The sequence below is a fragment of the Spodoptera frugiperda genome, chromosome 16 (assembly GCF_023101765.2).
Source record: "Spodoptera frugiperda isolate SF20-4 chromosome 16, AGI-APGP_CSIRO_Sfru_2.0, whole genome shotgun sequence".
Lineage (NCBI taxonomy): Eukaryota > Metazoa > Arthropoda > Insecta > Lepidoptera > Noctuidae > Spodoptera > Spodoptera frugiperda.
In genome coordinates, this window is record NC_064227.1 from 1449788 (window position 1) to 1476032 (window position 26245).

The 26245-nt window shown below is 36.7% G+C and overlaps 1 protein-coding gene and 1 long non-coding RNA gene across 6 annotated transcripts in view; one reads left to right on the top strand and one right to left on the bottom strand.

Moving 5' to 3' along the window:
- Window positions 1-26245, top strand: part of LOC126911585 (uncharacterized) — a 297716-nt gene that overhangs the window by 183130 nt on the left and 88341 nt on the right. The window lies entirely within an intron of this gene.
- LOC118280651 (microtubule-associated serine/threonine-protein kinase 3) overlaps window positions 1-26245 on the bottom strand; it is a 96396-nt gene that overhangs the window by 57781 nt on the left and 12370 nt on the right. For all 5 annotated transcript variants that reach the window (XM_050699429.1, XM_050699430.1, XM_035600931.2 and 2 more), the window contains exons 2-3: window positions 3374-3462; window positions 1270-1344 (exon numbers count right to left, since the gene is read on the bottom strand). In XM_050699429.1, coding sequence (XP_050555386.1) covers window positions 1270-1344; window positions 3374-3462 — 164 coding nt within the window. The remainder of the gene's footprint in view (window positions 1-1269; window positions 1345-3373; window positions 3463-26245) is intronic.

The following is a 26245-nucleotide window of genomic DNA, read 5'->3' on the forward strand; positions in this document are numbered from 1 at the left end:
AACCACCCCGTTCCTACTCCTGCCTTTCCAGCCGGAACCTTGTAAACCCCCTAGGTAGTCCGCAGCTCCGGAAACTGCGAGGATAAGTACAAAATCCGTCTTTGAAGAAGTCTGCATGAAGGTTACGAAGATCTGGTAAATGTATGTGAAACCAAGGAAGAAATATTACTAGTTAACAATAACTATAACATAGCCATCGATAAAATAAAGCATGAACCCACACATGTGAACAACAATAGATAGCAACCACTTTCCCTATCTGTTCGCGGAACACATTTATGCCATTGACAATATTATCTGTGGTTAATAGAAATTGTTTGATTACATTACAACGCACGGCAGCACATTAAGATAAAGTGAGAAAATTCTATGAAATATTATCGTGATGAGGGACGCAACGTCACGCCTTTTATCCCCAAAGGGGTAGGCAGAGGTACACATTATGGCACGTAATGCTGCTATGCAATGTACACCCACTTTTCACCATTTGTGTTACAAGTCCCATGTAATAGGGGGTGAGGCTATTGCTATATACTGGATGAGGACATCACAAAAAATCTTTTTGTATAGGAACACAAAAAGAATTGTTCAAATCAATCCAGTAATTTCTCAGATTAGCGCGTTCAAACAAACAAACAAGGTCCACCTTGTTTGTTTGTTTGAACTTGTCTTGGGATGGTTTGAAAAACGACAGAGAAAACTGATGGAAGAAGTCTGTTGATCTGGTGAAGGTAAAATTTGGTATAAAGATAATTGAAAACCCTGAGTAAGACAGGATATTCATTGTTCGTAGAAAACATCTTCAAGGGCTGAAGTAAATAAACAGATAATACATAATTAAACATTGTTTTACAGTCTACAATTCGAGTGAAAGATCAACAGGTGTTTTAGAAAATGGTTCACGAATTGATTATTCTTGGAAAAAATTCTAGACCAAAAGAATATCTTAATACGCTAAGGACTTTATTGTTTCTACAGAATTTAAGTGGTTAGTAGCGTTTAAGAGTTTTATAGTTAATTTCACATATAATATGACGAGAGATTTCATCCATGGATGATATCGAAATCAGGAACGGACTGAAACTATTAAATGTGATATTATGGTCATTAGGATAGCGATTAATTATCCTATGCGAAAAGGTTTATATGTAGATTCCCAATTACGCTTGGGTCACAACTGCTTTCGGAAATTCAAAACTCATTACACTCACGTCATGTTGTGATGGTGTTTAATTTTTCAAACAAGTTCATATTAATTACGAATCTTACCACTAGTGAAAGCCGGTGGTGCGGGGGCGGCGGAGGCAGCCTCGACGGTCGCCGAGACACAGCGCATGTCTCCTTCTGCAAATATAAGAAACAACATTGGATTATTACACACTCTAAGTGTAAGACTAACTGTAAACCAAGAGAATCATCTAATAACTTCACCTTAGGTGACTACCACCCTGTTCCTACTCCTCCGCGGTAACCCACAATAAACATTTAAGCTGTGATGAAATGTTAAAAACACTTTTTGTATGTTATCATAGACAACCTCTGCGCACCCCTAAAAGCCAACAGACTACCATAGTTGGGGCCCAGTAGGGCTGATGCCGACCCAGAGCTGCGGAATGCCTAACAGGTTACCAGGGGTCCGGCTCGAAAGGATTTTAGCCAATAAGAGTCTGACACAGGATGATTTAAGTCATTGTATGATTTTCCCCTTAAAAAAACTCCCTATTTCATCTTAGGTCCGATACAATTGTTCTACAATAAGACAAACAATATAGATCATTGACATAATAAAGACAAAATCTAACGTGAACCACCACCGAATCCGCGCGGCGGAATTATACTACTCTACTACCTTCCTCGAGCCATGAATCACCTCATTACTGTGAAGAGCTTAACAGCCCTACATAATCTTAGCAACAGTAAATTACAGAGTAATCCTAAATGAGTTCATTACACGCCTACTATAAGTAAGTACGTACTTATAACTTAGCTGTTACGTATGACGCCTACAATAAGAATTTGAAGAGTGAAATTGTTCCTAGAAGTAGAGAGAAATTGAGTAGTTCTTAGAACATTCAAGTGTATAGTTGGAAAATTTTTGCAATGTGGGCGTAAAATTCTGGCTAGCTTTTTTGAACTGTGGGTGGGTTTCTTGGATACGTCAATTTTGTTAGGCTCGTCATGAATACGTACTTAAAGCTTTTGAGGTTGCTCAGTGTAACGTAAAACTATTTATATAGGAATTTGCGGGTGGCAACGGACAACAAGAAAGATTCCTTTAGAGCTTTTTGGGTATAACTTTTCACTATGAACTGGCGTTACAAAACTAAATATCATGGTTCTATTTTAACGAGTTCATCTTAAGAACAACTTCTATGAATGAATGGAAAGATAAAAAAATGCGTCCGTGAACACAATGAAGGATTAAACCTGAACTTATTTATAAACCATGAAGTCAAAATGACATTGACACACCCCGTATTACTGGTGAAAATTTAGTGTATATTGTATAGCGGTATTACGTGCCATAATGTGCACCTCTCCCTAGCCCTTCGGGGATAAGAGGCGTAACTTTGCAGGGGATAAAATGACTAAACCATAGCATAGTATAGCATAGACGATAATGATTTAAATACTAGTTTGAAGATACTTAAACATCACATTGAGAACAAAACTACATACCAAAACAAACGGACCACTTAACCTCCCACTATTAAATTAAGACATCGACAAGGTACTTAAACAGCTGTCCCATTGTGGCCAGATGTCAATTAATAGTGCCATAATAGTGGCAAGGAGCTAACAAGAGCACAAGTAATGAGTCATTACACACCCACTGTAAGCGTCAACTTATAAGGAGCTTTACCGTAGTGGTGGTCAAGTTGCGAGCCGTTAGGAAAGGTTGGATTATAACTCGGCTTTAGAAATAACGTTGCCCTGCACAAATATTTTCTCCTGTATCGTGGGTGCGTTTATAAACAATTTCACATGCAAATGACATCTAGACCCGGAGCCCACAACAATTTGTAGATCACACAAAGAATTTCTCTGTGCGGGAATCAAATCCGCTACACGTTGCGCGGAAGCCGGTTGCCCAGCCACCGCCCCACCGCGCCAACACGCGCGAAAAGTATTTCCTTTCTTGCTATGGTACTATTGTTTATGCCAATAGACTGGAATATGGATGCAAAACATGGCGTTAATGACGTCGTTGAGTTGTAACTTATCAAATTCTGACATTGTAATGAGGTTTTTCACTGTGACAGCGAAGAGAAAGAGTTATTAAAGTTTTCTGAAAGTCACTAATGCTCTACGGGAATCATAACATAAGGTTTCGAATTAAAATACATTTGGAGATCAACAAAAAGGTACTCACGACGTGAACAGAGAGTGTAGGTGCTGACTTCCCGAGTGCGGACCTGCGCATACGCACGAGGTTCGACTGTCGAGAAGTTTTGGTCGCATCTGTAACAACAGAAAAATTTTTATTAGAAAAATAGGAGTAACGAGTGTGGGTCATGTTTTCGAAAAATCAAGGGGTTTTGGAAACATGAGTTAATAAAATGAAAAGCAAAATTTCGAACTAAACATTGAAAATATCCTGCTTCAGCCAAACGCATCCACAGCAACGTAGCATAGCACATATCTGGTTGAAAACCTTACACGTCATGATTATACAAAAAATGGTTTACCAAATCCTCATCATGTTTTTTTTAATCGCTTGACAACTTCGTATGTGTGTAAATATTTACGTTTTGCTTTATTTTGTGGTAAGCTCGGATTTGGCTGCACTCTGCAGTCTGCAGCGACCTCGTTTGCAACATAATCCGTTTAACTTTTTTTTTAACAAAAACAGTCCTTGTTTTGAACTGAAGTTTTTATGAACGTTTTTAATACCATGCATCGACTGTTCTGTATTGGTACTTTGCAGTATTTTAGTTGATTTAGAATAAAGTTAATGAGGGTCAAACGCGAAATCCCAAAATGTAAAAAAAAGCAAAAAAGTATTTTTCAGTTTGGCTAAAAATAATATTTTTGACGTAGCTTTTTTTAAAAAACTAAATAAATTAAGATGTTTTATATTATAAATTAAAATAAAATCGTAGTATCTGCGGACGCTGCGGACTGCCTAGCGAATTACTGGGACTCCAAGGCTGGGAAAAGTCAGTAGTAAGAACGGAGTGATTTTTCCCCGATTAAAAAAAGGATCTGTTTGTTTACCCATATGAGTAAACCTTGTTAAAACTGAAAATATTTCCTTTGCACAACAAATAGCAATGACCTTAAAGCCAACGTATTTGGCGGGTGTAAGCAGTACTATGTAGTTGGAGGTAGACAAAACAAGACCGATCGACTTGTTTACTTGTTGTTATCTTAAACACCAGTATATCAGTGAATCACTGAGTTGTCTGTCTAGACGGTAATAGGAATGATGCCTCTATCCGGTTACAATGCAGTAATGCACTCATTATGAGTCAATTACTGAGAAGCGTTAAAGAGTTTCTCATTTTTAGGGTATTTAGTATGCAGGTAAGAAAATGTTGATTCATTACAAAGATTTTTTTATGGTATAAGCCGGTTAACGAGCAGACGAATTACCTGATGGTAAGCAATTGCCACCGCCCATGAAGACCCGAAACACCAGAGGCGTTACAAGTGTGTTGCCGGCCTATTGGAGCTTAGGAATCTAAGGATTGTTGTGGAATCGAAGATTGGGAAGGAAGGTAATTGGGCATCCGGTAACCTCACTCACGCAACGCAACACATCGCAAGCGTTGTTTTACGTCGGTTTTCTGTGAGGCCGTGGTATCACTCCGGTCGAGCCGGTCCACACTTAAGCATGGCTCTCCCACACTTATCTGTTGTTATTTGTTCTAATATATAGTGTACATTGTAACGAAGTATATCTTTTGTAAACATTGGCCTTGCCTAGCAGTCGCAGTATAAAGTATAGATTTCTATAACCGATAGTTTATACATACTTTTCTATTCCTATCTCCTATCACCCCAGTCTCGCCAAATTTAATTGTCTGCCCCACCCCTAAAGGTCGTAAAGGGATAAAATATTGCAGTGTTATTTACTCAAACGTCCAATTCTAGTAATGAATGACAAATAGCTACATTCCTGCCAAGATAGAATTAGCTTTTATATGACTAAATGTAAATTGCTATGTACACACTACACATTAAGGACATAGATACTTGAAAAGGTAGAATTTATTAGTGTTTTAATGACTAGTTCTAGACATTAATATTGTAACTAATATATATCTGATAAGAACAATGGACAATTTAAGTTAAACCATTGGTGACAGCCATAATATGTGAGAAAAATGTATATCTCTAAATTATTTGTTATTAATTGTGCTTAATTACAACTTGTTATTGACTAGTGTGAAGTTTATTACTGGGCTTTTTTCGGTTTTTCGAAATTTCTCAGTGGTAGCACGGAGTCTGGAAATGTGCCCGGTATATGGCAATAGGCTCACCACCTATTACATGGGACTTACAACATAAATTGTGAAAAGTGGGTGTACACAGTGGCTTTAGGTGCCATAATGTGCACCTCTGCCTACCCCTTCGGGGATTGAAGGCGTGAAGATATGTAGGTAGATATGAAGTTTAGAATAGTGTCCTATGTCTAGTTGTCCTACTATACTATAACTGGCTTTGAGTTATTCAGTAATCACCCTAATATTATAAATGAAAAGGTTTGTTTGCTGCGATGTTTGTCCGTCAATCACGCTAAAACTACTGAACGGATTTTGATGAAACTTGGTATACACACATCAGGGTATGAGCTGACTTGGGTGATAGGATAGAAGGTAGAAGCTAGTATAAAATAAGTGACGAGCCCTATTAAATAAATAATAAAAATAACGTATTAAAAACTATGTTTATTCCCCATAATAAGTTTAGTTTTCTTTGTCTTTTGCTTCACTAAATAACAGACTTGATGTTAAATACCTACAAAGCCGGCTAAATTGGAATTAGTTCAGCGTCGAGGGATCCCTGAAGACTGAATTAAAGCTTCAAGCTAGGAATATTTATAACATAATTAGCTAGGTCTCGGCTAGGCACGAGGCGCTGAGGAAAGGCCTAAATACCTAACTACAAAAGGAAAGTAGTTTACTGAAGTTAATCTGGTTAGATTAAGGATATTACGAGTACATAGTGGTGAAAATTAGTGAAATAAGATATTTATGACTACCTTTGACTATGTGGAAATTGTGGATTGCATTTTTTATCAAAATTATTGAAACTTATTTATTTTCTTAGTCACTATGCATTTCCACACAAAGACACTTTTATAAAAGTAATTTATACCTTATCTACTTATTTAAAAGATGTCATAGTAGATATCTCTTAGCTCCGGTTTAAAGCAGAAGAAGGAACGGGGTGAGATTTAGTCAATAAAAGCCTGACACTCCCTCTCGTCTCGCCCAAGGAGGGAGAAAGCATTGGATGATTTTTCTCCTCAAAAAAAGCTGTCTCTCGTATAAATATTATGGTAAAACCAAATACATAATACCATGTTTGTCTCATAAACAAACAATAGCTGCATTTATTAATTGGGAAAATATTGATCTGCACTCCTAGCACTGAATTAAAATCTCCGATCAAAAATACCAGGCTACCAGAAAACGATAAGAGGTGTTTACCTCATTAAAATGAATTCAAGGCGCGGCAGGGGTGTGTCAACTGTAGATATGAAACATAATGAATAATGATAATATAATAATTATTATAAAAGCAAAATCCGTGACAATAGTTCAACAGTTATCTGCATAATAAATAATGATAATGCCTGCTTTGTCTGTCGATTAAATCCGGTTGTACTGTTTATGTTTTGAAGTAAGTAAATGATTTGCGTGAAATTGAGTTTAAAGCTTAAAATGTTTATTTGTTTGTCATATCTACAGTTCAATGGACATTAATGACAAGACATGACGTCAAAATAAGACTATTTTTTTAGTTCAAGTGTCTTAATTTCAACGAACTTTGTGAGCCATCACATTATTTTACATTTAATAAGTTATCTTTTTAATTAGCCGATCTGGAAGTTGTTAGGGAAGGTCTATGTTTAGCAATAAATGTCTTTTTACTAGTTTTTACTGATAGATGATGATGATGGTCCTTAAAGAACAGGGGGCTTTGGTAATAGATTAGTTAATTACAGCCGGCCAATCACGGCACCTAACGCTGTCTCGTTTCGATCTCGTTCAACGTAAAATAAACTCGTACTAAGCCTTCTGATAAAATTATATTAAAAACGAAAACAGGCCGATTAACGGCATGAACAATGAGAAAATATTCCACAATATCAAGAATGACCAGAAAAAATACCTAAATGCTATAGAAGCGGCTTCTCAAAGCCATTTTAAAAGGTAAAAAATACCAGAAACCACTTTATTTCTAGCATTTATTACCAAAGCACGACTTTGGACTGAGATCACCCGATTTGGTCAAACGTTGGACCATTGGATCAGATACGCCAACACGATTACACGACAAAATGATCCGGACTGATGACTTACTTAGATATTTTGTAGATTGTAAGTATAAAGCTTTAGGTATTTTATGATAGACATATGGAGCATTTAAGGACATGGTGATAAAGTTATTTACGACTTAAAATGCGGGGATAGCATTGCGGCTATTACTTGACACTTATACAACGACGTTTTTAGTTTTACTGTAAAAAAAAAAACAAATGTATGTCCTAACAATCTCTGGAGCTGCTGAACGGGGTCGTTTTTAGTCGGTAAGAGTCTGACACCCTATTACCTAGCCCAAGGCGGGAAAAGTCATTGGATGCGTTCCTCACTCAAAAAAGAGTCCTAACGATCTGATGAAAACGCTATTTTTTTAATTACCTATGTATATCTTCCGACACTGACATAGGGTTGGATCTGAACCTCAAGTTCATTTCAATATTCAAGTAACTAGAGTAAAGAAAAAGGGTCTATTTACTAGTTTCTCATAAAACCAAACTGTAAGGAACCTAAGATGGATCATCCCTCGGATATTACATCGAGAATCGGAAATGAGAAATGTTTCCAATTCCGATATCTCATCTATCTACTAGATTATCGAAATCGATTAACGTTTCACTTTGAAGGTAATCGAGTGATCGGTCTATCAATATCAGTTAGCATTTGGTGCAGATATCGATTATGTTCTCCGAAAGTGGTTGCACATGGTACACGTGTCGTGTTATGCAACGTGCTCTATGTTCGCGCTGACTTAATAGCAAACCATCGAGTGTGCAACACACCACGTTACATGCTCTAGACATACACTAACAGATGGTTGTGAAAACAGAATCGATGAAAGAGGACTTGTATTATCAATTTAGTGGTTGAGAATTTTTCAATTTTTATTATTATCAAAAACAATACAAGAACCAAGTGTAAAAGAAGGTAGTGTATACGAACAAACTTGATTGGAACTTTGTAATTAACACGTTAACCGCCACGCCGATTAGCACCGGATTTGCCTTCAACAGTTTTCTTACAACAGTTAACGCTTTAATACAATACATGGACTACTTTAAACATTTTATTTTTCATTACTGATCAGAAATATACCTTCTGATATACTTGAAATGCAGTACAAAGTACTAATAAAAGAGAACACGATTAATTTTTATATGTGACAGACAATTTGACGCCCGCGCCATTAAATCGCTGTCTGCTTTGAATACCCTCTTTCTGTCTGTTCTGTCAAGGGGCTTTACTCGAAAACGTTAATACACTTGGCAGGATTTGGAGGATTAGTTGAATGTCATTGCATTTCAAAAACAAAAATAAATATTGAATATTTTTTTAGCACACTGAACGCCGTGATGGTCACCTGTGACCGACGTTAGCGGAGGATTTGCCTTCAACAGTTTTCTATTGGCAGTCAAAGACTTAAACACCGTTGCCCCCCACCGTGTCGTGGGTGCGTTCGTTTACTAACATTAGTTATGTGCATTGCCGGCCTTTTGGAGGTTAGGAATTTAAGGGTTGTTGTGGAATCGAGGATTGGGAATTGGGCCTCTGGTTAATAATACAATATTATAATATTTGACTTTAACATTCAAAAGTGCCTTCCTGGTCTAATTGAAATAGATGATGTTCACTTTGCCTTTCTGTAAAAGAGGCTCATCATAGTCCAAGAAGAAACCTCAGCACTAGCTAAGAAGACAAGAAAATAAATTGGAAAGCTAAACAAACACAAACTAAGATCACAACCTAATTAAATATCCTTATCGCAACGGGTATCACAATGAATCGTACAAAACATATTATTATCAAGTAATTAGAGAGTTCCACTGAGATTTTATCGCTTAGTACTATTAAATAATATACTTATCATTACAAAATGAAGAATTTTCTAAAATAGACCTTATAAGCTAAAGTGTAGAGTTGAAAGTCTTTCTTGAGATAAACGGCGATGTTTAGGAATTAATATAACTGCTCTAGTTACAATAAGAGTGCTTATCTATTAGTTTAAGCTTATATAAGGAAATATTTACTTTTGTTAGTAGCTAACTCGTCTATTATTTCTTTCAAAGTGATGCTTTGTTCCATTGTAACTAAGTTCAGCTCACGATTTAATTAATTTTAAGACAATAGCCAGTTAATCTTACACTTTCAGAGAATCGTTGCTATGCTTCACTAGAATCTATCACTACACTGCATTTCATGCGGATCCGTTTAGACATTTTGGAGCAATAAACATACATACATGCACAATATGCACATCTCGTAACTTATTATTTAGGTACAAGGTACATATATAAACTAAAAGACTTTACAAAACCTTGAATAAGTTATTTGTTAGTTAGTCTCTAACGGATAATTTGACATATTTTTCATAAGATATCTGTCTGTTTAAAATTAACAGAAAATTAAGAAAGAGGCTCTTAACACGTTAACCGCCACTTCGGTCACCGGTGCCCGAGGCTTAACGGAAGATTTGCCTCCAACAGTTTTATTTCAGACAGTTAATGCCCTTAATACACATTAATAAGTAAATATTTTCCAATCAGTAAATACATTACTAGGTAATCAGCAACACAGGGTTAACAAAAGCATGACGCCTCACTCCACCCGAAGGCATATACCACCGTTATGTATACATAGACATACACAAATACACACAACTCACGTGGCCGAATCAAAATACTCGGCACGTGGGTAATTGGGCCCGTAGCCAACTATTCCGTGTTTTTTTACAATATTTTACACTATACGCATAATATTCGCTTGTGTGTAGTACAATTATCGTATATTTTCAGAAAACTAATTAAATCTATACTGTCATTCGACGGTTGGTGTAAGCAAAATTTTTTTATACTGAGTTACATGCATACATATTCTGAATCAGCGAATTTTTGCCCGTCGAATGATGTATGTAGCGCAATATCTCAAAAAAATGTCGCTTAGAACCTTCCCTTAAAGACCAGGAAGGCCCAGCTTAAAGCGCCCCACTGCCAAGAGAGAATTGACATAGAAGAGAAGGGATCATAGGATACAAATATCGTAAAGATCACAAGTTTGTGTTTGGACGCGCTAATCTGCGGAACTACTGGTTCAAAATTGATGAATATTTTTTGTGTTGGATAGCCCATTTGTCGAGAGAGGCTATCTATAGGAGCCAAGCAACGTGAGAGTAGTTAGTAATAACTCAAAAATAAACATTCGTTAATATTAGTCAACTCGCTATTACGAGCAAACACAATCAAAACCAATCGGTTCTCTTGTGTATCTTCCCACGCATACATAGAAACTTTGTAATATTCATAATACACTCTATAAACAGTTACATTCTGTCTGTTTATGTTAGGTACTAGTTTCTAACAATTATGTACCTTTAGTAAATACATGTTATTTACTAAAGAAACTTCTAGCGAGGTCTTTTTTTATATATATTTGATGGGTCGACGTTTGGTCGCCTGATGGTAAGTGATGATTGCAGCCTACGATGAATCACGTCTGCCCATGAGCAAACTATTCACTCGGGCCTTGAAGACACCCAGCTTATACCAAGTCTTGGAACTAGGAATTTACCAACTACCTTTTTTTTAAGGCAGGAATATCATCCAATGACTTCTCCCGCCCTGAGCAAAGCAAGAGAGTATCAGACTTACTGACTAAACACCACCCCGTTCCAACTCCTGCTTAGGTCCCGGTAACCCGCAAGGTTCTATACCTACTATAAAACAATATATTGTGATCAAACACCGAATACAACCTCAAAATAACACATACAGGCTGTTCTAAATATTCGCTTGATATTTTGCCAACGTACGAGCAGTTATTTGTACAGATTTATTAGGCAACCTTGTGGAAATTCTTACCATTGTTTTCATACATTGAACATGTGTGTAAGCGACGTAAAAATGTTTATTTCTTATAACTACCTACAATTTTTCGCTACCAAATAATTCAGTCGAAGTTACTTACTCGACTCCTGTATTTGGGTCATTGTGTCGTGTATTTAAAGGACACCTACGTTTTCGTAAATTATGTTAATTATCCTTTGTATTGTAATTAGTTTTATCTATAGATATTTTAGATAGTTATGCAGCAACCAATTGTTTTTTTTGTAACGCGATGGAAATCCTCAAGGACTTTCCACGTCGTGGAGACGACGGGGGTGTTCCTCCACTGCCCTTTTTTTTGAGGGGGGAAAATCATCCAATGACTTCTCCCGCTCTGGGCGAGGCGAGAGGGAGTGTCAGACTCTTACTGACTAAAAACCACCCCGTTCCTACTCCTGCTTGTCGAGCCGGAGCCCCGGTAAACCCGCTAGGTAGTCCGCAGCTTTCCTCCACTGCCTGCGGCCGTGATCCGGGTTACCGTCGCGAATTCATCGCAACCGGCAGGCAACCAAAATATCGAACAACTCTACCTAACCCGGGAATCAAAGCAAACGGCTTAATTATTATAGTACTACTTGTGTATTATGTACTATTTACACAAACCTAGACATAAAACTAAACAAAACCACTTAATCATGGTCTCGTTTTCTATAATCTTTTCCCACATTCGACGGTCAATTTATACTGGTTTTGCATAGCATGATATGTAGCCGTGTATACAAAATAATGCTCATTGTTTATTTACTTTTAAACGACCGTACACTACACAGCTACGTCTGCCGACCTTGTACAACCGATTGAAATGAAAATAAAATATCGTATGATAAAGAGAATCGTTCATTTTGTTTACTATTGTAATTTTATTGATAGGTAACTACTATGTTATTATGGCTGTAGTTATTGATAGCGCAAATCCAACAATCTATAATGAAATAACTTATTTACTTTGTGGTTGATAGAGAATGTAGACGAGATTTTTAACTAATTCATTTAGAACTTATGCAACGTCACGCCTTTTATGCCCGAAGGGGTAGGCAGGGATGCACATTACGGCACGTAAAGTCGCTATACAATGTACACCCACATTTCATCATTTGTGTTATAAGCCACTAACCAATACCAGGCACAAATCTAGACTACGTGCTACAACTAAGATAAATTTTCGAAAAACCGAAAAAAACCCAGTAATGCTTTGCGCAACCCGAGACCTCTTGTCCGGCAGTCGCATTGCGATCACTCGACCAACGACGCAGTTAGTTTAAAACTTACTAAGTGATTCTCTTCTCCTCTAATTCTTACTAATTATATTACTAATTAATTCGTAATGTGTTCGCACTACACTAGTGTTTTAGTCGAGTATCGTTACTCGTGTATTTAGTTGCTCTCTCTCGCTTCGAAGCTTAGTGCGAGTGCGAACAAAGCATTAAGTACGGGGAGCGAGTATTTTCATATCCCACCCAAAACATAAATGTGAAAAGCTGCCAAGTTCGATAATATTGGAATGCTTCGCCTATAAAAGAAGTGAGATCTAAATAAGTACCAAGTTCCATACACAGACCTCAGTTAAAAATGATATAACAAGTTGGCAAGTTTTCACACACTTATATGTTATAAACCTACTAAACGCAATGAGTCAAGTATATAATTTTCTATTAAAACTTGCCAAGTTATATCATTTTTAACTGAGGTCTGTGTATGGAACTTGGTACTTATTTAGATCTCACTTCTTTTATAGGCGAAGCATTCCAATATTATCGAACTTGGCAGCTTTTCACATTTATGTTTTGGGTGGGATTTCATTTATTTTTGTAAGGTTTATTATCTTTTTTTCTTATTTTACTTTACTTTGACTAAATACAAATGTTTCGTAACGAATTTTAGGTCGGTACGACCATTGGAAGATATAGATAAATTTTTTTGTTTTAGTTCCTTAGGGGTATGAATTTACACCTTAGTTATTTTTAAAACCGACTCACACTTGGCCATTTTCAGATTTTTTCCTTTACCTTGACCTAAAGACCTACCTCCATGCCAAATTTCAAGTCAATACGACCATTGGAAGTGGTCTAGGTTTTAGGGGGTGAGCCTATCTGATGAGTGAGTGAGTCAGTCAGTGAGTGTATATGTATAGTAAAAATAGCGATTTTCTGACGTCAATATCTCAAGACCTATAATAGGTACATTAATGAAATTTTGTATTTTAGATAAGTAACTAGATCTCGACAGATACTAGTAATTTCATATGCGTAGATAAAATAGATTTTAAGTTATAGGTGGGTCGAACTTGGCCCGAAATGGTTCGTGTAATATAACCCACGGCCGGTGTGTCGGTTTTTTGCTCGAACTTGGCGGACACACTGCCGTGTGTCTAGATATGAAGCAGTCATGCTTTAAGTATCAACACAAAGAGGTAAGCAGAAGTACCTTAACAAAGGGAAGTTGCATTAATTAGCCATTTATTTATTAGTCAGACATCGGTCATACTTTCAGAGAATTTGGAAATTGAAAAACCCAACAGTTAAGTAAACTTTTAGGTACCTATAAATAATTAGTTCATCGTGAAGTTTTAGTCACAGCGTTTGACGTAAGTAAATCAGCATAATACCTAATAAAACCTACAATGTTCCTATAAAGGTATAGTTGAGTTTGATTTACGTTTAACAATATCGAAACGACAGCACATTCGGCGTTGTAATTGGCCGGCTCGTATGAATCAACCAATCGCCGAACGCGCTCTCGTTTCGATCTCGTTAAACGTAAAACAAATTCGTACTAAGCCCTCTGAACTTCAGGTTAAAACTGTATAAGTATCCTAAATAAGATAACGATGGCTCAATTAAACAGTTCCCTACCAGTCAAGGCACTGGATGGAGTTGAGTATACAATGTAGGAGAATAGCATGCAGACTATTATTTGGAATGTGGTTATGAGTCAAAATAGTCCATTTTTTATGTAAGTACTAGGTACACAAATTGCAGGTTTACTAAGGCTACGGTGTCCTTTTACCATCAGGCTGCTCATAAGCTTTGATACCACCAAAAGTAGGTAGTACTATAGTACAGTAAGAATATAAAGCTATCGAACGCCAAACCCTTTGCTAAGAAAAATCATCGCGTTCAAGCAAAAACCAACCTCACTACCATAACATTAGAGCTAAAATTTTAAAAGCCACCTTTACCAAATCATGGTTCGCTACGCATTCAATATTAGCTTTCTTCTGATTTTTTCAGAAATGTAAATGTAGTTTCCGATGTGCCTTGGGGATTCAATAAACGTATATGGCTTGTGTAATATTCAGATATCATACGGATCCTGGTCATATGTAAGATGATACGGTATAAGGTAAGTACAATGTATACTTAATATTTAAAGGTATTGCAATAATACAGGTTTGATTTCGATCTACAAATCGATGTTTGCAATAAAAGATTAAGGATAAAATTAAAGGTATGATTAAGAACTGCTTTTTTTAATAGGGGAAAATCATCCAATGACTTCTCTCGCCTTAGGTGAGGCGAGAAAGAGTGTTAGACTCTTACTGACTAAAAACCACCCCGTTCCTACTCCTGCTTTTTGAACCGGAGACCCGGTAAACCCGCTAGGTAGTCCGCAGCTCCGGATTTAAGAACTGCTTACTGCTTGCAGTGGGTTCTATACCTCAATCTAAATTGCAGCTAAGGCTACATGGTAGACACAGTGATTGGGAGGTCCCGTGCCGGCGAGAAAGTGATAATGGCATTTTCTGAGTAAAAGGACCATTATTAACCAGGATTCAGGAAGTTCCGAAGCACCCCCGTGCCTTGAAAAGCTCGTAAAGCTGTTGGTCCTGCGACTGACCTCTTTTCATTCGTATCAGTCTGCCGTCACATCGTTTTCATAAACAATAATTAGGTTTGTTTGCAAATGCACCAACAATGCCATTACTACTTAGTCGAATGTTTCATGTTTCTAGCAGCAAAATAAAACTAAACCTAGCATTCACAAAAAGCCTGTAAACCACAACACCATACAATTTTAGCGGAACGTTAAAAACCTTTTTAAAACAGCATTCATCAATGTTACCAAAAAAAATCCAATGTAAGGCAATTTGTAGACCAATCAAATGGCATATTACAGCATACAGAACATGCAATGTTTAATGTTATTCAAATTTCGAACAGAGGGCTAAGTGCTAGTTTGTTTTACGTTACCGCGATTGACACGCGTTACGTTTAGCGCTCTTGATTGGCTGCTTTAAGTTAACCAACCAATCAGAGTGCTTAACCACAGGAACGTTGCGATCGCGTTACTCTTTGAACACACCATTAGAAGAATAGGTAGGGAGCTAGGGAGTAATGTGAAATGTAGGCCATATTAGGGAAGCCAATGCCCTGTCTCCAGAGCTACGTTGTAAATTGTATTGATACCTCCTTTGTGAGAGGCGGAAACATATCTCAGAGTAGAATGACATTTTATTTTGTGGGTAATATGGTGATGATATTCACTGAAGAAAAAGTTGGTGTAGGTACTCTTACGTAAATCAGTCATGTTATAAATAATGATGTGACGTGTGATACAAAATCTAATATTAAACTTAGAAAGTTTTTATTTTAGAAACCTTTTTATTTGATTTATTTGTGGGGGCGAATATCATCCAATGACTTTTCCCGCTTTGGGCGAAGTGAGGGCGAAACGTGTCATTTTTATTGACTAGAAACCACCCCGTACCTACTTCCCAATCTTCCAAAATGCAATGCTAAGACAACCAACCAATAATGTAATACTTGCAATTCTATGCATCGTAGCCGGATGACACACAAAAAGATTACACACACAATCCAGTCTTTGTGTCAACAGATTTATATTTACACAAGAAGAGCTCGAGAAAACATTTGTTTTATACGGAAATGAAACGTGCTATTGTGAACACGTATGCAACTGCAGATCTTAAGATTAAAAGGAATAGGATCAAAATAGAAATGAAATAGACTAGATTATTCCACAATCAGTTGCAATTAGATTTTTCAGGGACCATTCTGTAATCTTTTTTTTTTCTAATTTTTAGGTTTTCAATGTTTAAACCTTTGTCTCTCAAAAACATCGTGAATATTTATGTTTTTTTTTAAGTTTGTATGGGGTTTTTATCCCATACAGGGAGTGTCAGACTCTTACTGACTAAAAACCACCCCGTTCCTACTCCTGCTTTAAACCAGAGCCCCGGTAAACTCCCTAAGTCCGCAGCTCCGGATCGGGCATCAGCCCTACAGAGCCCCATCTGTGGTGTTTTGATGGTTCTGTGAGGCGAGCGCGGAACGCGGCGTAACTACGCACGGAGATTGACTGTCTAAGAAGGAAGGAAAAATTTACTGAATATTGTTATTAATAATAGTCCAGTCAATTTAGGAATTCACCTCGGAATTCGAGATACCCAGCTGTAATTTTGTATATACTTGTATTTTGACCTCCTAAAACTTGTCTCAAAACCTACATATGGTAGGGTGTAGCAACCCTTAAAATTCAGGGTCAAAGGGCCCAAAAATCGTTTTTTTTGCGGTTTTTTCGAAATATCTCATTTTCTATGGGTTTTTGGTATTTGTATTCAATATCAATATTGTAGCATACAAAATTTTCTACAACTTTTGCATAAACTTTTTTTTATACGGTGAACCGTTTTCGAGATAGAGGGCGGAGAGAGCGCCGTCACTGCATCTCTTCAAAATTTTTTTTTTTTCGTCTCACCTATCCGTGATGGTTGTCTATGGATAGGACATAAAAAATACGTCATGGTTCCTAAAACCATTTTTCGTCAAAATCAATCGTTTGAAAGATAGACGCTTCCAAAGTGGAAAAATGAGGTCTATAGAATGTGTCCTGCCCTCTAACTTTTAAAATAAGTGAGTAAGAAAACTAAAAAATATATGCTGTAGATTTTAATGGAAACTTTCAATGAAAATTGGTTTGAACGAGATATCATAATTAGTTTTTAAGAATTGATTAAAAGAATTGAGAAAGTAGTAAATTAAGTGTGTTTTTATTAAAAATGTATCAATTCTTAAAAACTAATTATGATATCTCGTTCAAACCAATTTTCGTTGAAAATTTTCATTAAAATCTACAGCATATATTTTTTTTAGTTTTCTTACTCACTTATTTTAAAAGTTAGGGGCAGGACACATTCGATAGACCTCATTTTTCCACTTTGGAAGCGTCTATCTTTCAAACGATTGATTTTGACGAAAAATGGTTTTAGGAACCATGACGTTTTTATGTCCTATCTATAGACAACCATCACGGATAGGTGAGAAGAAAAAAAAATTTTTGAAGAGATGCAGTCCCGCTCTCCGCCCTCTATCTCGAAAACGGCACCGTATAAAAAAAAGTTTATGCAAAAGTTGTAGAGAATTTTGTATGCTACAATATTGCTATTGAATACAACTACCAAAAACCCATAGGAAATGAGATATTTCGAAAAAACCGCAAAAAAACGATTTTTGGGCCCTCTGAGATTTTAAGGGTTGCTTACACCCTACCATATGTAGGTTTTGAGACAAGTTTTAGGGGGTCAATATACAAGTATATACAAAATTACAGCTGTATCTCGCATTCCGAGATTCTTACCTAATTTAACCTTATTTGACTGGACTATAAGTCTGACTGAAGGAAAAGGAATGTGTGTAGTTTCCTTACTTGTTTATTAAAGGAGCTAGAGTAAGAGTATAATGAAGTAGTGCCATTTATTAGCGCCAATAGTAAAAAAATCTTTAAAAAACAAGTTAACCTTTTGTGGAAACCTTGTCAGAATTTAGCATAATTTGAAACATCACGAATAACATTGAAGGAACACATAACTTAAGATCAAGTTCAAAACTTAACCTTGTAATATCAAATTAATAATAATCAGGTAATTTTCAATAAATGCATTTAATAAAACTTCAACCTTCCCCTAAGTGTGACAAACACTTTTCTGAAAACCACATCAAAATCGGTACAGCTAATCGTGAGATAATCGCAGACAAACATACATACATACAGCTAAAACAGAACCCTTCCTTTTTGCCTGCCTGTCTGTTATTTAAGCTCAGTAGTAACAAAAAAATTAACGTCACCATCCACTGACGCGTATCATGACACAGTAACAAATAACATTGAGACGTTGCACGTATATTTGACAAACATTTGCTGCTCTCCATAGATCACGGAGAACGAGCGTGCATAATCTACGGCGTTACAGTCCAGTGAACCGAGACCCTAACAGACCACGAAATATGTAACAATCAAGAATAATATTATTATTAAAATGAAGTAAACGGTTTAGAAAATGTACTTAGTTATGTTAAAAAAAGGTTTTACTGCTGCACAAGTAGCGCTTTTGTATGAACCTGAAACTGCGACCTCCAAGCCGGCTGCAAAGCGTGAAGATTATGATAAACTCCTCATGTATAAGAGGCTGCAAGTCCATCAGTGGATATGCTGATTCTTTATTTAATGACTAGCTGCCAGGATAAAAATTATCTCATGTGTTATTCCAGACCATAATCTACCTCTGTTCCAAATCTCATTCGATCCTTTCAGCCGTTTTGACTTGACTGACTCACAAACATACACACAAACACATAGGTAAACTCACAAACATTCGCATTTACAATATTAGTAAGATGAAGACTAATGTTATCATTATATTTTAACCAATCTCAACTCCTGTACGTTTAACAGCCCTACAAAATCAAACAAAAACAAAAACCGAATCAAACCCACAAATCACCAATTAAAAGCGAGTTATTTATCCACTACACGTATACTACAACACATGACGTCACATGGCAACAGTAACACACCCACAATCTTAACCTTCCACCGCCCACGACAAAACATGTTAGCGAAGTTTACATATAAATACAAACCTGACCTCAAACACACCATTTAGAATAAATAAATAAATATATAATACATACTATTCGTTGGCATAATAACGTAACCTACGTTTTATAATATGGAGGAGATTTTTGTTTGTTTGTATTGAATAGACTTCGAAACTACTGCCCCATTTTGCAGAATTCGTCATTCGAAAGCTTACATTATTTTCAGGAAGTGACATAAGCTGTTTACTTTTTTCTGGATTGGGACCTACTCAAGAGAAATTTGCTATACAACGAGCGAAACCGTAAACGTAAAGCTAGTTTAAACACGAATATTATAAATTGTTTTCTCGCAAAAATTACTGGACTGTTTTTTTCCTTCACTGTATGTACTTTAAAACTGCATCTTTACTGAACAATATATTCTATATTTATTACAACGTTTTAAAAAACTGCCTAAATGACCAATCCACATATCGAAGTTGCAGGCAAAACGGGCTAGTAATAAATAAATACCTAAATATATTCATACAATTCAGTGACCAAGTCGTAACGTAATATATTGCGTAACAACAACGTCACGATAACGGAACGACATTGAAAACGATGCCAAAAGTTTGTGTATCAACAAAAGGCTATGCGGTCTTATTGCTACCGGTTGGCGGTTGTAGGGTTATGTCAATGTGGGTGGTTTCAAGGAGTAAGGGATAGTGTGACTTAGTGACCTACTAAAAGTGGTTTTCAGAATCAATCCAAGAATTTATAGGTCAAAGGAGATTTGTTGGGAAATATGACAATTAACCTAATAGGTTTTTTAAGGGGGAAAATCATCCAATGACTTCTATCGCCAGGGCGAGGCGAGAGGGAGTGTCAGACTCTTACTGACTAAAAACTACCCCGTTCCAACTCCTGCTTTTCGAGCCGGAGCCCCGGTAAGCCCGTTAGGTAGTCCGCAGCTCCGGATAACATAGTAGGTACGAGTATTACAAGAGTTTGAAAGTTTATTTAATTTTGGTTGTCAGTAGAATGACAAATTTGATATTACATAATAGGATGATGTACGTTATTAAGAAATAAATGGATCATTGCATAGGATCTAAATCCATGAATCCTTGATCCTTTTGTTAAGAAGAAAGAGTCCAAAATCAAAGAGGTATCAAGAGGGAAGCAAAAAGAAAGAAGATGGGAGAAACTTGATACAGAATAATTGATATTTTATTAAGCTAGTTTTGATACAAAGCATGTACAAAATCCTTTAACAAAAAATCATCTTTTATTAAACTGCTTTCTTGACTTATATCAATCCAAAGCAAAGAAAACGCAAGTACAGGCATGAATACATTATCATAATCCGATATAGTACAACGTTACAGAGGAAATTGATCCTTAAAGACGGTAAACAGTTGTTATTTGGTATCAAAATGCCTTAAAATCTTGTAAACGGGTCAATACTTGATAGATACGATATGGAGGTTAGGTTCTGGAGTGTACTAAGAGCCTAAAGTGTTCAGGCTGTTCTAAACTTTAGGACGTTGGATTAAAGTTGAGAATGTAATGGTTAGTACTTCAGATGCTATTTGAACCTAGACGAAGTTTATCTAAGGTGCAAGTTCAGGATTCTATCGAGCTTTAAGTACTTGTACGCTTCTATGAAGGCTTTCATAGTGAAGGAGCGGACAGAGAAAGTATAAAACGTTTACTTTATACCCGACATTCTTTCGATTCTTAGAGGTAGAGAGGTCATGATACATCATCAGATCAGCTATCGAGATCTACTGCTAGACATAAGCCAATTCTATCGCGCACCACAACCCACTTTTCTTTTAATCGGAAAAAATCAACCAATGACTTCTCCCTCCTTAGGCGAGGCGAGAGACCGTGTCACACTCTTACTGACTAAAAACCACCCCGTTCTTACTCCTGCTTTTCGAGCCGGAGCCTCGGTAAATCCGCTAGGTAGTCCGCAGCTCCGGATCAAGACAAAGTTGGCATTTACAATTCGATTAGGTAATCGAATAGGAAGGACCCGTAAATCTGTTCGATGACTTAAGGCCGTTTTCGTTTCGTCACTTAACAACTTAAAAGTCACTTATCCTTACTTAACCTAAACCTATTACTTAAGGTGCTACGTCACGATAACTTATTGTGTTATTGTGAATGTCACTTCTTAGCTTAGCTTAGTAAATTTAGTAGTGGTTTAAACTGACATGGTCGCTAACAATATCATTAACCCGAAACGGGATATTTACCATGTTTATTCATTTTAATGAGTTTCCGATATTTAAGTGACAGCGGTAGCGGGGCGTTGGCAAAAAACAAGCAAGAAAGAGCGTAAACCGTTTGTCTCCTTATAAACATCCACCCACATATACTCCATTTTGTCCGTGATCATGGCGAAATATCGGAACCTCATTATAATTAATAAACATGGTAAATATCCCGTTTCAAGTTCTAATGATATTAGTAGAGGTTGATTAAAACGGGCTGGCATAAGCGTAAACCGAACCTTACTGCAGACACCTGACTATGAAAAGTCCATTATCATAATCCAACCGATCTTAAGCTTCAGACATGACCTGATTCATATTACACATCAATTACGGAGTTAATCAGCCATGAACGAGCTCAGACGACCGCATAATGTCAATGGAGCTTGAACCTTAACATGCATAGTTAGATGTCATTTTAGATATCCATCAAACGGGTAAGCGAGGGGTGCATCGTACATACGTTTATGTAAATTACGTCATACCTGTCTCCCTAAAGGTGGATAAAGATGAGATATGTGTCTATCCTAGCTTTATATGAAAACTAGCTTCTGCCAGCGTTCCAGTGGGATAAAAGTACCTTATCACCCAAATCAGCTCATACCCTATCTGTATACCAAATTTCATCAAAACCGGTTCAGTAGTTTCAGCGTTATTGTCGTCCAAACATCCAAACAAACAAACTTTCACATTTATAATACGAGTAAGTATTATAATGTGATATCACACTATATCTATCTAGAACTAAATTGTAGATATCTTAGTAAGAGAATATATCTATTGTCTAGTCTATAGCCAAATACTAATTACTAAATACCTATAGTACGACAAATCGTCCTGCAAACATTTTTTAGACGTAACAAAAAATAGAGAGTCATACTAAATCAGACGATTTCACTATCACAAACAAACATAACAGCGTTCAATTACACAATAAACTTTCAATTTAACCAACGGAGAAAAGGATCCCAAACATTTCGGAATCAATACACATAACTAAGTAAATTAAAACAAAACACGTTCTGTTCTGATCACATAATATGTACAGTACAGTATTACAATGTTGAATTAGTGTGGGAGAGCCATGCTTTGCCACAAATGACCGGAGTGATACCACGACCTCGCAGAAAACGGACGTGAAACAACGCTTGCGTTTTGTAAGTGAGGTTACCGGAGCCCCAATTACCACCTTTCCTAATCTTTCCAATCACCAATTCACCAACATTCCTTAAATTCCTAACCCGCATATGACCGGCAACGCATTAATAACGCTTCTGGTGTTTTGGGTGTTCATGGGCGGCGGCGTATGCTTACCATCCGACTACTCGTTTAGCGGCTTATATCATAAAATCTACCTATACTAATATTTTAAAGCTAAAGTGATTGTTTGAACGCGCTGATCGCCGATACTAGTTAGTACAACTTAAAAAATATTTGTTGTATTTGATAACAAGTCCATTTAACTTGATCATTCTCAACTTCTATTATGACAGAATCGCAATCACACTCAAACCAAAGGACCTCAACTCAAACAGTCGAGCTTTCAACCACTATACCACAAGACAAATCACGAATTAAAATTCCGATCCGAAGGTTTGTCGGATGAAAGTTGTCAGTCACGACCCCGATGTCGCAGACTGTGCCTACCTACACATAGATTTACGACTCTATTACAAAACGATTAAGTAGAAATTCTATTGACGAGTATTGACAGTAAAAGGTTAGCTTGATCTGCTGCTGTCTGCAGCTTTGGATCAATGAAATGTATGGAGAGTTGGTCTTTAACGAGGTCGCACGCCTACTAGAGCATTATACTCGAATATGATGACTAATATTATGTTCAATGGTATTTAAAGCTAGGTAATTGTTTTGTAATTTGCTTATTAAGATGATATGTGATAAATTATTGCGGTAAGAACTTCCTACTTTGGATTGTACTGCTATGTTTACTGGATTTAAATAGTTTAAGTCATATTTTTTTCTCTATACTCGATGATTGTATGTTATCACTACCACTACATAATTAGAACTAACTACCTATTAAGCATTAGGTTTGTAGCTATTACATGAAATTACGCACGGCGTCAACAACGCGTTGTGTGAGTGAGGTTACCGGAGGCCCAATTACCCATTCCCAATCTTCCCAATCCTCAAATCCCCATCATCTGTTAAATTACTAGCCCCCAAAAGGCCGGCAACGCATTTGTAACGCCTCTGGTGTTTCGGATGTCCATGGGCGGCGGCAATTGCTTACAATCAGGTGATCCGTCTGCTCGTTTACCAGCTTATAAAATAAAATAATATTTCCAGAACACCCACGAAGCAAAACCATACAAAAAGCACGGGCTGCATCATTTAACCGCATCACACCTTGACTTTGTGCCAAGGCTCAAACATCGGACAGCCAGACATTACTCTTCGGTTCGCAAACACTGCAACACCTCTGCCAAGAGATGCACGCAGAATAAACAAACAACTGTCTGTAATAATATTTGGTATCAGAGAAATTGCTGTGGACTTTGGAATTGAGGAAGCTAAGGATTTACATTTATAGCTCTTGTTATATAAATATGCAATGTTAGAGAAAATAAGAATGCATGAAAAGACGAACGAAGAAGTTGATGAAGCGAAAAGGGGATGTAAGATTCGTAGCGAAATAGCATGTATGTGTTTCTATGTATAGAAACTAAGATTACGCTCTTAATAGCTAACTACATCGAAATCTAATCTTTATAACTAGGTTGAAACAAACGAATGATTAAGTAAATATGTAACTAAAACTAAAATAATTGAAAACCAGGACTGTTGGAATATTCTAGTAAATAATTTCATTTCTTCTAAACTTTCAAGGAAAGTTTATAAAGAAAATTGACCAAAAGAGTCAATTACTGACAAAACTACACCGGGTCAGTTAAAAGGTACACAATAAAGTAAAGTCGTGGTTAGTCACGCCATTTATAATTCAAGAACAGCTGGGCCGATTGCCATGATCTTTAACTTAGTCTACGCTCCAAATAACAGAATCACCAATATTTTTTTATTCAGCCGTGATCGTCCGACTGCAGGGCAAAGGCAAAAGTGGAAAGACTCCACTCCTATCTATGCAAAGCTTTCAATGACCCATAGGTGTCAGGTCGTTGTCATAGGTGGCAAGTTCATCAATAAGGGAAATATAAACAGTCTTCTAAAACACGATTAAAGATTTAAGGTCTTTATATTATTTAATTAAAAACTCTACAGCGTAGAGTCTTGAATGAAAACTGTGCAGGGACTTATAGCTGTAAAGTCACAGGAGGGCCACAACCACGATGACAGCGAACGATTTACCATCAACAGTTTTCTGTCTACAGTCAAGGCCTTAAAGGGAGTTCTCAAAACGGGATTTTTGTGCACTGCAATTAAAAATAACTCTGCTATAGTAACTTGGAAGTAATCGCCATCATAATCTTCTAATCCTTATAGTTTACACGCTACAATTAGTTATTCTGGATCAGCGCAGTCTTCTTCCTCCATTATTCTCAAACATCATCTTATCATAAACCACCTTCTCCTTCAAGTCATACCTCTAATAATTTTCTCCATATTTGGAACTATGGATAAAGGTACAGACGTATCATATTGTATTTAAAGTCATAGCGAATAATGACAGGATATTAGATCATCGGCTTATGAACATATGGACTTATGGTACACCACGATGAGGTCGTTCAAACATTTTGTGTTCTTGGATCATAAATTTCTCTATAGCACAATAATCGTTAATGTCAAAACAATGTGAAATGATCTATAATTGATTGTAAAGGAACTGCTTAATCTGTCAAAAGCAAAGTTACTATAAACAGTCTTTTCAACTTTAATTTTATCCTACTAAATACTTTTATAAATGCGAAAATTTGTAAGTAGTTATGGATGTTTATTACTCTTTCACGCAAAAACTAATGAAGGGACCGGGATGAAATTTGGAATAGGGATAGATTATGGTCTGGAATAACACATAGACTACATTTTATCCCACGGGACCGTGAGCGAAGCCGCTGGTAAAGCTAGTTTTCCATTATTAAGCCAAGGTGATGATAAATAAACACTAAGTTACTGAACGGTTGATAAAATATAAGACGATAAGCATCAGTAAATGATTTCATGCGATAATGGACATTACGCTACCATGGCTAAGGTTACCACAGTTAAAACATTACATCACAGTTGGTTTGTTTTTAAAATGCACCCTGATTTAAACTTCTTTGCATTTTAAGCGCTGGTCAAAGAATTGAAAATTGAAGGAAGGATGTTTAAACATGACTTACGGGTACCAGTAATGTTCAAATTATGCAGAAGAGATCCGTAAGCTCTACCTTCTTGCCTGGTTGGGTATTCATAATTTGTAACTTCTCATTAAAATTAGACTCCCAGAAAAATGGGACTCGGCTTAAGCTAGTCTGGAGTGTTCTTTTCTTCTCCCCAAATCTCCCAAAAATATATCCATATCAACGATCCATCATGGCGGTCTTAACTGACCGTAACCTACATGCGAGTGGTGCTTGATAAATCATAATCAATCAGGCACAATGCTGCGTGAAGGGCGCTGAACTGCCAACTAACTAAGTCACGGCCAGTAGCTACAAACTTGTCGCTGGCTTAAGAATTTATTAGCTGCCTCTATGGACTTATTTGGCCAAGTTCCTTTGAAGTTTTTCCACATTCCTATTTATATAAATACTATGGGATTAGTTATATCGGTTTTACTCGTGTTTGAATCAATTGTTCACGTAAGC